The sequence below is a fragment of the Nicotiana tomentosiformis genome, chromosome 7 (assembly GCF_000390325.3).
Source record: "Nicotiana tomentosiformis chromosome 7, ASM39032v3, whole genome shotgun sequence".
NCBI lineage: Eukaryota > Viridiplantae > Streptophyta > Magnoliopsida > Solanales > Solanaceae > Nicotiana > Nicotiana tomentosiformis.
This window is the reverse complement of record NC_090818.1, coordinates 41,462,652-41,476,646: the sequence shown is the minus strand read 5'-3', so window position 1 is coordinate 41,476,646 and position 13,995 is coordinate 41,462,652. Positions and strand designations below refer to the sequence as shown.

The following is a 13,995-nucleotide window of genomic DNA, read 5'->3' as shown; positions in this document are numbered from 1 at the left end:
CATTTCCCATATGTCTTATTCTATCGTCTGTTCATGGGTCTTAGAAAATATGTAGTTGATAAAGTTTACTTCATGACATTAATCAAAGGCATAATGGTTTTATGACGTTCCGAGAGATTTTATTGACATACTTCTCATGCATTGCGTTCATTTATACATGTACATTGACCCATGAACAAATGGCATTATATACGCATATATATATATATATATATATATATATGTATATGAGATATGGTAAAAGGTTACGGCATTATATACGCACCACCACCTGATCAGCTGGTATACATTAATGAATTGCCCACAGTGGCCGAGATGATATGATCGGGTGCCCTCAGAGGCTTTATGATGTTATGAACGCATATACCTATACATAATATGACATTTATACGCATATGCATGACATTATAAATATTAAATGATTAATTTAGACATACATGTCGAGTCTTCTACTCCATGTTCCTCTCATGTCTATTATTTACTGATTTTCATCCCTTATATACTCGGTACATTATTTGTATTGAATTCCCTTTTGCCTGGGGACACTACATTTCATGCCCGCAGGTTCCAATAGATAGGTTGAGTGTCCTCCAAGTAGGCTATCAGCTCAGTAGAAGGTGTTGGTGCGTACCATTTGCTCCGGAGTTGCTTATTTGGTCAGTATGATTAGTACATGTATTGATTGTTATGGAGGGGCCCTGTCCCGACCTTTATGGTATTTATCTACTCTTAGAGGCTTGTATATATATTTCATGTACGTAAAAGATTGTATGGACTTGTCGGCCTATGTTTAGTGTACGAGTGATCATATTGGTCTTATAGGCACGTATGTCTTATGTATAAGTTGGTATTTCATGTTTTATTCTAGTTATCCCACGGTAGCCTTTCCATCTCATTTACCTATGATAGCATGATATGAAAATATACGTTATGTTGGTACTCGGTTATGTAAGGTATCGGGTGCCCGTCGTGGCCCATCGGTTTGGGTAGTGACAAAAGTGGTATTAGAGCAGTTCTGTCCTAGGGAGTCTACAAGCCATGTCTAGTAGAGTCTTGTTTATGGGGGTGTTGTGCACCACACTTATAAGTAGGAGGCTACAGGGCATTTAGGAATATCACTCTTTCTTCTTACTCTAGATCGTATGGTAGAGCTGAGGTGTAGAAATTCAAATTCCTAAATTCTATTCTATTCGTAATACAATGATACCTACATCCAGAAAGATAGTTGGTAAGATATTGAATGTGGTTGTGGAAGAGTTGAGTCAGAGGAACTCGATTTGCATCATGCTTATGATGAGTAAATGTGAGGTCTTCAAGAGAACATATGTGTTCTTAGACGTGTAAGCTTCTTAATAAGGAGCCTTAAGGCAAGAATATCTATCCACCCATATGGTGAAAGGGAATGAGAGATTCAGAGGGTAGACACAAGTTTCAGAAAGTAAAAGAAGCAAGGTGAAGAAGGGTATGAGGTACCCAGTTAATGAAGATTTACAGTATTTACAATTCAAGCAGAGAAATATAAGCATTACGAGTTACTTTCAACAATAACAGAGGTATGTACAATTGGCCACACCCATCTCAGATATGCCCTATGGAGCTAACAGATATGGTTTAAGAGAAGGACGGGATATCAGGATCCGGCTGGGGTTAGAGTAACCCAAAATGGTGGATGGATTGTTTGCATTAGTTGACATTTCCAAAGGATATTGCAAATGTGCTAATAGATCTCCTTCTGAGACGCCTAGATGGTGCACTCTAAAATAGTACAACTAGATATGAGTACTACAAAGATAGGCACTGGAAGCCTGGAAGGGATAAATATTACCTTAGTATGGCTCCCGTCCCTAGTAGATAGAGAATGTTAGGCAACCCGAAGTGCCAGTAGATGGAGCAAGGAGAGCTAAAAGCAAGAGAATGTCTTGTTGATGTTTTCAGAATAAAGTGATAGACAAAGATGTTAGCAGGGAAATAAGAAGAGAGTTTATGAAGCATTATGAGTAAGATGTGATACATGGATGACAACAGTAGATAAAACAATGACAGTATTATAGAGTCTATAGACAAGGAGAGGAAAATACGAGAGGTGACAGGCCTTGAGACAACAAAAGAGTATAGGCCATAAAGTCATATCCTCGTTTTGAGAAATAAGTTCGTGACTCTAACTTGATTACCAGAAGGAAAAGTTAGACCCTAGAGTAATACAAATCAGTATGGGCTGGTGAACAAGTTAAACTAAACAAGAATAAGGTATCATGAGAATTTCAGATTGCGTTCCAGCGATAATAGAATGAACGACAGAAGAATAACATTTAAAGGTCATTCAGGAAGACGCTTCCGTAAAGCAAGAAATGTGAGAAATGTTAAGCTTAAGGGACTATATGTGCCAGTTACACTAGGTGTCACCCGTGTGAGTAAGGAATTTATTTATCCTTGGTACAAAAGGAATACTGCAAGGCGAGTAAGGGTCATCGACGATGTGAACAGACGCCAAAGATTAAGAGGTAAAACATCTATAGGTAGATCGTCATAGCACTAAACCTTAGTACTCCCCTAAAGGTGGGAATATGGAGTGATGTGGCATTAAGTCAGAATTAAGTGGTTCTAGTAATTATGGAATGGTAAAGGAATAACGCAATAAAAATGAAAAAGGAATGAGCTTTCACTTATCCAAATCCTACAAATATGCTATGATTCCAGAACATTATGCAAACACGACGTCAAGAAGAGGAAGTAAGGGTTCCTGCCCGAGATGTTATTAATAGATAAGGAGCCAGTGCGGGACGTAAGTTAAGACAAACAAAATGACCCAAGAAAGATTATGCGGAATATTGATATGAGAATGAGCCAACGAGTAGTTAGTAGTTAATTCAGGAAGGGCGTAGTTATGGCTAGACAAAAGGATATAGACAAATCAATAGATCATACAAGATAAACATAGTAAAACCCAATATAGTGAATTCATCCTCGCAGTTATGGCATCGTGATCCTTGAGAAATATTCAGATAGGAGTTAGGGTAGTTAAAGGTACCGTATGAGTATTACAGAAATAAAAGAGAATGTCACTGGGAAGACAATCAAAATATCATGTTCAGAAGCAACCCTACAAGCACAAAGGCATGGAGGTAAGTAACTACAGATAATTATAAGCAATGAAGGACATCAAAAATTCTGTCGAGTATACGATGTAATAAGCTCGCATCTTTAAAAGAGTCAGAGGGTCCTCCCTAAGTACTACAATGAAAGACTAGCTGAGGAAATAAGGAAAACGGCTTCAGCCTAAGCTCAGTGACCTAGAGGAGAAATGGTCTTATAACAACAGTCTCACAAAAACATTGTATGCACTTCATAAGAAAGTGGCACCTATCGTGGCTAATGAACAGGAAGAAGAAAAAAAAATCAAAAGGTGATATTCAAGCTCATATGGGTTATATGGAATTCCAATATGTATGGGCATTAAGATAAGCCAAGTATTCATGCAACAAGTGGCAGAATGACCAGGAAAAGTAATTGCTTACATTTAAAGAAAGTTAAGAAGGAACGCAAGGAATTATTCGATCAATGATCCAAAGTTAAGTTATGAATGCACTCAAAATTTCAGAGTATTATCCGTGCAGTATATATGTTGACAATCATACAGCCGTAGAAGACTCCGGTATAAGTTAAAAGAAAGAATTGAGGCGAAATCATAGACAAAGGATTGAATTGTTAGAAGATTGTATCATGGATAGTCCATAGCGTCCATGAAAGGCTAAAGTAATAACTAATACCATGAGCCGTAATCGGAAGATAGCTTAAGCCTACATAAAGGCTTATCATAAGGAAGAGGAAACTAAAGAGTAACATCAACTAAGTAAATCAAGAGTCTGATTATTGGACCCAGAAAATTATAGAAATTGTGATTGAGAACATTGCAAAATCACTCTTAATATCATAGGTACAAGATAGATAGTACAACAATCATATTCTATAACGGCTCTACGAGAAAGCTAGTTAGAAGAGTACCAGCCTCATAAGAAGTCAGTATGAAGCTCCCACCGGATTGTATATGCACCAGGGGTGCAAGTATTATAATAGAGCTTCAAGTTATGGATGTGAATTATACCTATGTGGAAGGGGGTCATGAAAAGGATAGAAGATGTGATGCGAGATTTTAAGGTAAGTAAGGTAAAGGTGAACAACGTATGAGATACTCAGGTGCAGAAGGTTGTGAATAATCTATACTTCAGATAGAGGGCTAGAAGTGCTGGAATTCAGTATCCAGGAATGATAGAGGTGACATTAGTGGCATACCTTCCAGCCCATGGTTGCTAGGTACTGAGAGGTCTAGTTAAAAGAGTAAAGAAGAGTTAGAGATGATGTGATGTCTCGCTTGATGTTCCAGAATGACATAAGGAAATCTAGGGTGCAAGCAAGTTAAAGGAAGGTTGCGAATAGTATAAATAGATATGTGTAGGTCATAAGCTAAAATATGGTAGAGCAACAAGGTTTTAGGAAGATATTGGTAAGGATAAGGAAAGGCGAGTGAAACGGTGACGAGAATGGATAAGTCCTCGGGGTTAAGCCCAGGAAAACATGAGAGCTAATGATTTCTCTAAGTTATAGAAAGCTCAGTATAGCCTGAATGAACTCAAAGGAGTCTAAGAATAATAGCATTTAGAAGAGATAGAATGCTTCCCTGGTAGTAGAATAAGGGGGTAATTGTGATAGATAAAGGATGACGTTTGGGCCTTCGATTGAGTAATGATTTGAATAAAAAAAAAAAGGGATTTCACATATGGCACGGGATTAAAATACCCCTAGACGTGAGCCCTAGTGGTAGTGTTACATTAGAGGTCAAGTTATCAGTGGTAGATTATAGATCAACATTGAGGTGAATCAACAATAGATGGATAAAAGTTACAAAGTATGAGATAAGATTAGGCCATCATTCTTAAGATGAACAGTAATGAGAAAGCATTAAAAGACATAGATTTATACATATAGGGTAAGCAACAAGAGTAACCTGGAGTTTGGTAGCATACCTCAGTAATAATAAATCGAAGTAAGAGTTATGGTATAGTATGACCTACCTAGATACAGTAAAGCCATACGGATAGATAACTGGGTCTATGAAATAAGAAATAGCAATATTCGTAAGTTTGACAAAGTACTGAGAGAAGAACTTCAATATACCTATAGATGCCCAGAGGGATATCTTATCAAGCTCTATATATGTTTAGAAAGTGAGACCTAGAGATTGACTAAAAGATGGAGGGAAAAGGAGAGAAGAGTCCCAAAGGAGCACATACAAAGTCAGAGTCGTACAAGCTGCATGATAGGAGGTAGCAACAGTTACGATATTGGAAGAATTTTGACCACAAGTCGTGGTATGAGAAAGAGGCCTAACGGGGGGAATGCCCTGGCCTTTGGAATTATTCACAGAACAGTTGCCTAGATGGCAAGGAGAGTATTAAAGTATTCGGAAGACATAAGTTATGAAAATGATAAGTGCATCAGTCAACATTCGAGGACGAATGTTTCAAAGGGGGGAATGATGTTACGACCCATGTTTTTGTACGTGAAAGTACGCCATAAGTAAATTTATGGAAGCTCGGAAATGAGATGTTATATCCCGCATTTTCGTATGTTAAAATTTTGTCATAAGATAATCGACGTAAGTTCGGGAATAAGAATATTTTGAGGTTATAAGTATTATGTTATTTATAATAAGTGATAAGTAAATTCGTGAAGGTGAAACGGTAAACATATCAAAGAAAATGAGTTCCGTTGAAAGTTGTCAATTTGGGATAAAATACGGTCCAAGCTATAATACCACGTATTTATGGATTAGTGCTATAACACATGACCATGATAGTAAGGTATATAAAATATACTAGTATTTAAGTGAAATGAGACTTATAATTTATTATGTGGCTAATTGGTTAAATATTGGATAATGAAGTAAATAGTTTTATTATATATACGTTAAGTACAAATATATGGGGATAAGTATGTATGATATAATTCGAGGATCCACCAAACTATATAGAGAACCGGGTTCTCTATCAGTTTCCACAGATTATACACACACATCAGAATGTAAATGACACTGAGATTTTAACGTGGAAAATTCCCACCTCAACGGGATAAAAAACCACGACCTACTCTTGTAGGATTTCAACTTCACTACTGAGCAAAACTTTTATATTACAACCTATTATAACCTAGGAATTAACTCCTTAATCCCTCACTAAATTGTAACAAACCTATTAATAGCCACTTTTTAATACCTCTATTACAAAGATTTTACAACTTGACTAACTCTAGCCAACACACAAACACATGGGTTTATGATTTACAAGAGTTTCCTACACAATGCTTCTAAGTAAGCTAAGTAGGAATAACAAGTAATAACATTAGCAAAGTTACAACTCAACTAAGGACATACAATCACTTGATATGGGGAACTGGTCTGTAGCAGTGTTGTTCTTTGTTCTTGATGCACTTGAGAATTATTAAATGGAAGATCAATCACTATTGGAGTGCGTGATTGAATTCTCTAAGTGTTCAAGTGATGTTTTGTCATTGGTTTAATGTTAATATAATATTAATGACATCACTTGAATGATGTAAACAACTTGGGTACAAGGACCTTCCCAATGAAGGTAACTGTTACACTGTGTTGTACTGTTGCGTGTGCAGTCAGTCACTTTCCAGTTGTTGGAGAGTTGACTTGGTACAATCACCAGGGGAACTGAAGTTCATTTGTTCCCCTTGTTGATTCTTTAAATTCTGAGATACTGACGAATATCTTCAGCCTAAGTCTGGTTATTTTCATGCGCTTGAGAATGTGGACCAGATGTGGATCAGGTTCCTTATCTGTTTCTTGACATTAAATTTGTTAGATAATCAAAACATAAAATAAAATATTTATAACCTATTAATTTCCCCTTTTTGATGATGACAAACTTATAATTGAAAAACATACGAAGAGCCACAAAGAACTAGACAGTGAACCAAGAAGGCCATTGAGTTCCCCCTGAATCTGTATTCCCCCTTAATCAGTGCACATCATTATTCAATTATGCTGCATAAATCTTCCCCCTTTGGGCATCATAAAAAGAAGAAAACTAAGTAAAGCAAAAAGAAGTCTAGAGTGGTTAACTCATGCTACTTGTGTGCACACAAACATGATAGAAAGCAGAAAAAAGAGCAATTTTATACACGGCAAAAGGGGAAAACCTTCCATAAGCCAATTTGGATTTTACAAATGGGAGCAGATTCAATGTTACCATCCACAATTCAAAAACAAAAACAAAAACAAGTACCAACAACAGAAAAATCATCATAAACATTCATAAGAGACGGACACTGGAAAACTGGACACTGAGGGGGACACTACTTAGGGGGCACTGGAGGAAGAGGGCTTCGAGTAGGGGGCAAGGGTTTTGAGGACAAAATCCATGCAGGCATTCGCAAGCATTTTCTCATTGAGCAGTCTTTCTTTCAGGTCCTCCACTTGTTTCCTGTGCTCAGCATTCTCCTTAGTCAGGCGGGTAACCTCTGAGCTGTGAGAACTACCGGAACCAGGTGCCTTTTGAAGCTGACTGAGATGACTCTCAAGAATTGCGTTCCTTGCCTTTAACTTCCTGATCTCCTCTGTGGCACTATTCTGAGCGTTTATCAGTTGAGAAATAGTAGAGGTGCTTCCAACTCCTCCGACCTTGTCAATACACTCACACTCCTCAAGCGTGGTCTTGGAGAAAGTTTGCTTCTTAGTGCCCACTTTGGCCTGTCCCAGAGGTACCTTGAAGAACTCGAAGGCCTTTGTGAGAAGAAACCCATAATGTAGCCCATGGTCTCCATCCTTAAAATTTGCCACTTTTTGCATATGCTCAATTATTATCCCAAGCAGATTGATGGTGGTGAAGCCATCCAAGGCTTCCATAAGGACCAGGTCAGCTTTGGACGTAATAGATCTCCTCTCAGCGCGGGGAAGCAGCACTTTGTTTACCATCTCAAATAGTAACTAATATACTGGAAGGAGTGCCTTCTTATGCACCCGTTCCCCCTGCTAGATTGCCGTGTCCTTAACTATGGCATTTCTGAAATTGGAAGAGCAGGCACCTTGAACATATGACAACCCTTCAGAAGGAACACCTAGAATTGACCCCAATAAGGCAGAGTCCAACACTATGTCAACCCCATTTACCAACACACAGATGTGATCATCTTCAACTTTGAAGAAGCCGGCATAGAAGCTCTACACTTCCTCCTCATACACTTTTGAAACATCATTTGTAAACAAATGAGTCCATTGTTGAAAATCACAAATTTCCACTAACTGCTGCATCCGAGCAAGCTCCACAATGTCAGGGGAAAAAGTGCGGCCCCACAGTACCTTCTGATTTCTCAACCTTCCTTTCCCAGAACTTTGGGATTCATCAACTTTTGCTTTCTTGGAGTAACCAAGTTCCTCGTCAACATCCACGTTTCTCTTCACTAACTTGCGAGTAGACTTTCCCTTCTCTACTGACTTTTCAGGCACATGTTCATCAGAATCTTCCACTATTTCATCATCAGATTTTCCACCACTCTCTTTGACTGTCTTATCACCAGATTTTTCCACAAACTTTTCACTAGAAAAAGCATCGGCACTCTTGGTTGGACTCTCAACACTTATAGAAATGTTCTTTTTGGATTGGGATAGAGAGTGCCTCTTTTTTGAGGGCTTGTGAGTCAAGGAACTAGGTTCCTCTTCTACTTCCTCATCCACATTGACAACATGAATGACCTTTTTATGTACATCTTTTCCATCCTTCACCAACTTTCTCTTTCTTTGACTCCTTTGACTTTTCTTAAGAGGAGACTCAAGAGCCTCCTTCTTTTGCAACCTTGTAGTGGGTTGCTTAGGGGTTGGCTCTGGAGTTGCAACTAGCTTACTCCTAGCCTTGATAAAGCTAGCAATCACCATATCATCTAAATCTTCTTTACTATCAGATCGCATCTCAGGCACTACCATAGATAGGGATTCAGCATAAAAATGAGGAGAGTGAGCAGGATCAATACTGACCTGGGGAGATGACCCCTAAGCTGTATCTTCCGAGGAGGGATCAGGTCAATCATTAGGGACCCCAGTAGTATCGTCCTGTGCCGATGTTCCAACTGGCACAAGCTCTCTCCCATCTATTATGGCCTAAGGCTCTTCCCCTGAGGCTCAGACCCCTCTACACCTTCCTCAACAAAAACCCCTTCAGCAGCTATGGAGAGCATGTTTTCTATTGCCTCATTTTCTTGTGGTTCCATGGAAATATCATCAGAAGGAGGAGTGGTACCTGTAGACTCAAGACCTATCTTGGGTGAGTCAGTATTGTCAGGACTAGCCTTTTGGTTTGCACTTGAGTTCTCTTCCATAGCGAGATTGGAGGTTTTTGATTTCCCTCTTCGACCAGGTTACTATGTTCACCCTATTTTTCCGGTGATACTGGAGGAGAACTAGTAGCCATAAACTTTTTTGGGGTCAAGGCTTTGTGACTCCGATGAGAACCAGAACCTGAGTGAGTAGGTGAGGAGACTGAGTGTAGGGGAGACTCTGCTCTAGGGTTTGGACTGGTGGTGGTGTTGGGTGAGGAGTCTACTATTAGAGTTTCAACTGGTGTGGACTCGATAGGGGTGTCACTGAGAACACTGGGGTTTTCTTGATTCTCAGTCATGATGGACTTTACTGGAGAGATTAGTGGTTTGAGAAGAGAGAAAGAGAAGTGAAAATTTTGAAGTTTGATGTGAGGAGTTGTGACATTGATAGATGTATTTATGAGATATGAGGAACCGGTTAAGAAACAACGGCAGTTTTATTTTGGGAGGCAGGTCGCTCATCAACATGTGAGCTTCGTTTCAAAAGACGCAAAGGAAAGCAACTGACACACTGATGATGTGGCATTGTGTTTATCCGTTCTAAATTGTGTATGAGAGAAAAAAGAAGCTACTAACCTGTGTCAGGAGAACCAGGTTCCCTGACAGGTCTTGCAGGTGTGAGCTTAACCTCTTTTACCAGCATGCATTGCATCAGCTACTCTGTAATCATCATGCGTATCTACCTGTAACGGTATAGAAATGATTTAGACTTTTCCAGAAAACACGTTTAGCTAATTTTACTTGTACATTTCTTTCATAGCCAATCATTGGGGGACCAGGTCCTCAGTTGAGTTTTATCAACCCCAGTGTGAGGCGATTTCTTTCAAAATATTCCCTGCTCAGAGCTTTGGTGAAGATGTATGAAATCTAATATTCAGTGCTGCAAAACCTCATACAGATGAGCCCTTTTTCAACATTGTCTCTGAGGAAGTGATGACGTACATCAATGTGCTTGGTCCTCTTATGTTGGACTGGATTTTTGGCCATGTTGAGTGCACTTGTATTGTCACACAAGAGGGGCACACAATCATCAAATACTCAAAAGTCTTCCAATTGCTGTTTGATCCATATCAATTGATCACAGTAAGAGGCAGCTGCTACATATTCCGCTTCTGCAGTTAAGAGTGCCACCGAGTTTTTCTTCCTTGTACCCCATGAGATGAGACAAGAACTCAGAAAATGTGCCATTCCAGACGTACTTTTCCTATCCACCAGATATCCTGCATAATCAGCATCAACATACCCAACAAGATCAAAGTTGTCACTTGAGGGATAGTAGAGAACCAGGTCCTGCATTCCTTTAAGATATCTCAATATTCTTTTAGCAGCCTTCATATGAGACTCCTTTGGATTTGATTGGAACCTTGCACAAAGACCCACGCTGAACACAATGTCTGATCTGCTTGCAGTGAGATACAGGAATGATCCTATTATACCTCTGTACATGATCCGATTCACAAGGGAACCAGGTTCATCCATTTCTAGACGCGTAGCTGTGGCAATGGGGGTGTCAATAACTTTTGATGCTTCCATGTTGAATCTTTTCAGCAGCTCTTTAATATACTTCTGCTGACTTATCAATGTTCCTTTTTGAGACTGCTTTACCTGAAGTCCTAGGAAGAAATTTAATTCGCCCATCATACTTATCTCAAACTCACTCCCCATGAGTTTTGCAAATTCTTCACATAGAGAGTCAATAGTGGCCCCAAATGTGATATCATCAACATACACTTGCACAATGAGCAGGTTCCTCCCTCGTTTCTTCAAAAAAAGTGTGTTGTCAATTTTCCTTCTTGTAAAGCCATTTTCTCGCAAGAATTTTGACAATCTTTCATACCAAGCCCGGGGAGCCTGCTTTAGCCCATACAATGCCTTGTCCAATTTGAACACATGCTCAGGATGTTCGTGACACTCAAATCCAGGAGGTTGCTTGACATAAACTTCTTCTTTTAGAAAACCATTCATAAATTCACTTTTGACATCCATTTGGAACAATGTGAATTCCATATGAGATGCAAAGGCAATAAGAATTCTGATAGCTTCCATTCTAGCAATTGGAGCAAATGTTTCACCATAATCAATCCCTTCTTCCTGATTGTAGCCTTGAACTACAAGCCTTGCCTTGTTTCTTGTTATATTTCCAAACTTATCAAGTTTGTTCCTGAATACCCACCTGGTCCCTATGATAGTTCGATCTGCAGGTCGAGGAACCAGGTGCCATACCTTGTTCATTCAAATTGATGCAGTTCCTCTTTCATGGTTGTGATCCAGTTTGTATCTTTCATTGCTTCTTTGATATTTTTGGGCTCTATTTAGAAAAGAAAGGCTGAAAAGGCAAGTGATTTTTTGGCTTTTGATCTGGTTTGAACTCCTGAGTTAAGAGGGGTTATTATATTGTCAAGAGGATGTGAGCTTTTGTCCTTCCAATTTGGTACCTGAATCTCATTGGTAGAGGACCCAGGTATATTTGACTGAGGTTCTTGGCCGCTTCTTATTTCAGCAAGTGGAGTACCTTGGACTATATCAACAACTCTATTTTTAGCTTCAGGTGTTCTAATCGTGGAACCAGGTTCCTTTCCAATGGATGGAGATGTCGTTGCATCATCTTCACTGGATTCCTTGACATAGCTCATCATGTCTGCCTTTCCATTTGCCATGTCAATAACTTCACCTGGAACCGATAAAGGTTCTCCATCTTGATCAGCATGCCCGTTTTTCTCACAAGAGAGGTGAGATTCATCAAAGATCACAGGTACACTCTCCTCAACACATTGAGTTCTTTTGTTGTATACTTTGTAAGCTTTGCTTTGGGACGAGTATCCCAGGAAGATTCTTTCATCACTTTTGGCATCAAATTTTCCAAGCGGTTCCTTGCCATTGTTAAGAACATAACATTTGTAGCTAAATGTCCTCAAATGAGTCAGTTTGGGCTTTATTCCATTCAGCAACTCATAAGGTGTTTTATTTAGAAGGGACCTGATCATGCACCTGTTTATCAAATAACATGCAGTGTTGACTTCTTCTACCCAGAAATATTTCACGATCCCACTATCAATTAGCATTGTCCTCGCCATGTCTTCAAGAGTCTTGTTTTTCCTTTCCACAACACCATTTTAATGTGGTGTTCTTGGAGCTGAGAAGTTATGAGTAATGCCATTTTCAACACAAGATTCATCAAATCTGGCATTATCAAACTCTGACCCATGGTTTGATCTGATGCAAGCCACATTTGTTCACATTTTCACTTGGATCTTCTTGACAAAGGCAACAAATACTTGAAAATTCTCATCCTTGGTTATGAGGAACAGGGTCCAAGTGAATCTAGAGTAGTCATCCACTATTACAAAGATATATCTTTTTCCTCCTCTGCTTGGCACCCTCATAGGTCCACATAGATCCATATGAAGAAGATCAAGTGGCCTTGAGGTGCTGACTTCCTTGTTGGGCTTGAATGAAGATCTGACATGCTTTCCTTTTGCACAAGCATCGCACACTTTGTGTTCCTTGAAGCTTGACTTAGGCAAACCACGAGCCTAGTCCTTATGGACTAGTTTGTTCAGTAATGAAAAGCTTGCATGCCCCAGCCGTCTTTGCCATAATTCAGCATCATCACCAATGGTTCTTAGATAGCTGAGATCACCACTTTGCAGGGACTCAAAATCAACAACATAAATGTTCTTGTATCTCTTGGCCACTAGCACCACCTCTCCAGTCACATGATTTGTGACTGTGCATATCTTTGACAAGAATTCTACTTTGTTTCCCTTGTCACATAGCTGAGAGACACTCAGTAGACTATACTTCAAGCCATTGACAAAGTACACGTTCTCAATTGAGTGAGTGAGTGACTTCCCAATGCTTCCAACTCCCAGAATGTATCCTTTTTTGCCATTTCCAAAGGATACACTCCCTCCTTGCAGGGCCTTCAGTGAAAGAAAATTGATTGTGTTTCCAGTCATGTGCTTTGAGCAACCACTATCCATGTATCATTGTTGGTTGCTCCCCTTCACTGCACCCTGCACAAGGAAATCAAGGGTTAGATTTAGGAACCCAAACAAGTTTGGGTCCCTTGTAGTGAGGAAAAAGATGAATGAGTGTTCTTTTAGTCGAGGTAGGCATCATGTGTGTTTCTATATGAGGGACCAGGTTCTCTAGAAATAGTTACATTCTTAGCAAAAACTCTGTTTTTCTGTTGAGACTGAGCCCTAGCCTTGCAGTTTTCCTTAAGGTGCCTATTGTTACCACAATGAGTGCAAAGCCAATTATCGAGTACAGTAACATACTTACTATGAGGGTTGTAGGGAGTCTTCTCCCTTTGAAACCCAATTCCGTTCCTGTTCCCCCCATTATTAATGTACATGGCAGTGATAGCATTAGAGGACCAGGTCCACTTGAGTGATTTTTTAAGATCACTCTTCACTCTTTCTAGTTCTTCTTGAAGTTGTTTGTTTTTCTCAAGCTCAGCACACAAACTGGACTTCACTGAATTTAACTCATTTTCAAGCTTAATGTGTGCTTCACTTGCAACTTCCTATCCCTTTTGAGAATTTTTAGGCCTACTCTCCATTTTAAGCTCCTCAATTGTTTTTTTTAAGTCTACTA

General features: G+C 39.3%; 2 protein-coding genes across 2 annotated transcripts; both read right to left on the bottom strand.

Annotated features, from left to right (window-relative positions):
- Positions 1-8,242: 8,242 nt before the first annotated feature.
- Positions 8,243-9,001, bottom strand: LOC138895521 (uncharacterized). Its single transcript, XM_070180219.1, has one exon. The coding sequence runs from the start codon at positions 8,999-9,001 to the stop codon at positions 8,243-8,245; it is 759 nt and encodes a 252-aa protein (XP_070036320.1).
- A 3,925-nt stretch (positions 9,002-12,926) lies between these two features.
- LOC138895520 (uncharacterized) lies at positions 12,927-13,376 on the bottom strand. Its single transcript, XM_070180217.1, has one exon. The coding sequence runs from the start codon at positions 13,374-13,376 to the stop codon at positions 12,927-12,929; it is 450 nt and encodes a 149-aa protein (XP_070036318.1).
- Positions 13,377-13,995: the final 619 nt, after the last annotated feature.

What these genes read in the sequence shown, in the direction of transcription:
- LOC138895521 (XM_070180219.1), bottom strand. Translation starts at nt 9,001, where the DNA reads ATGGTAGTGCCTGAGATGCGATCTGATAGTAAAGAAGATTTAGATGAT.
- LOC138895520 (XM_070180217.1), bottom strand. Translation starts at nt 13,376, where the DNA reads ATGGATAGTGGTTGCTCAAAGCACATGACTGGAAACACAATCAATTTT.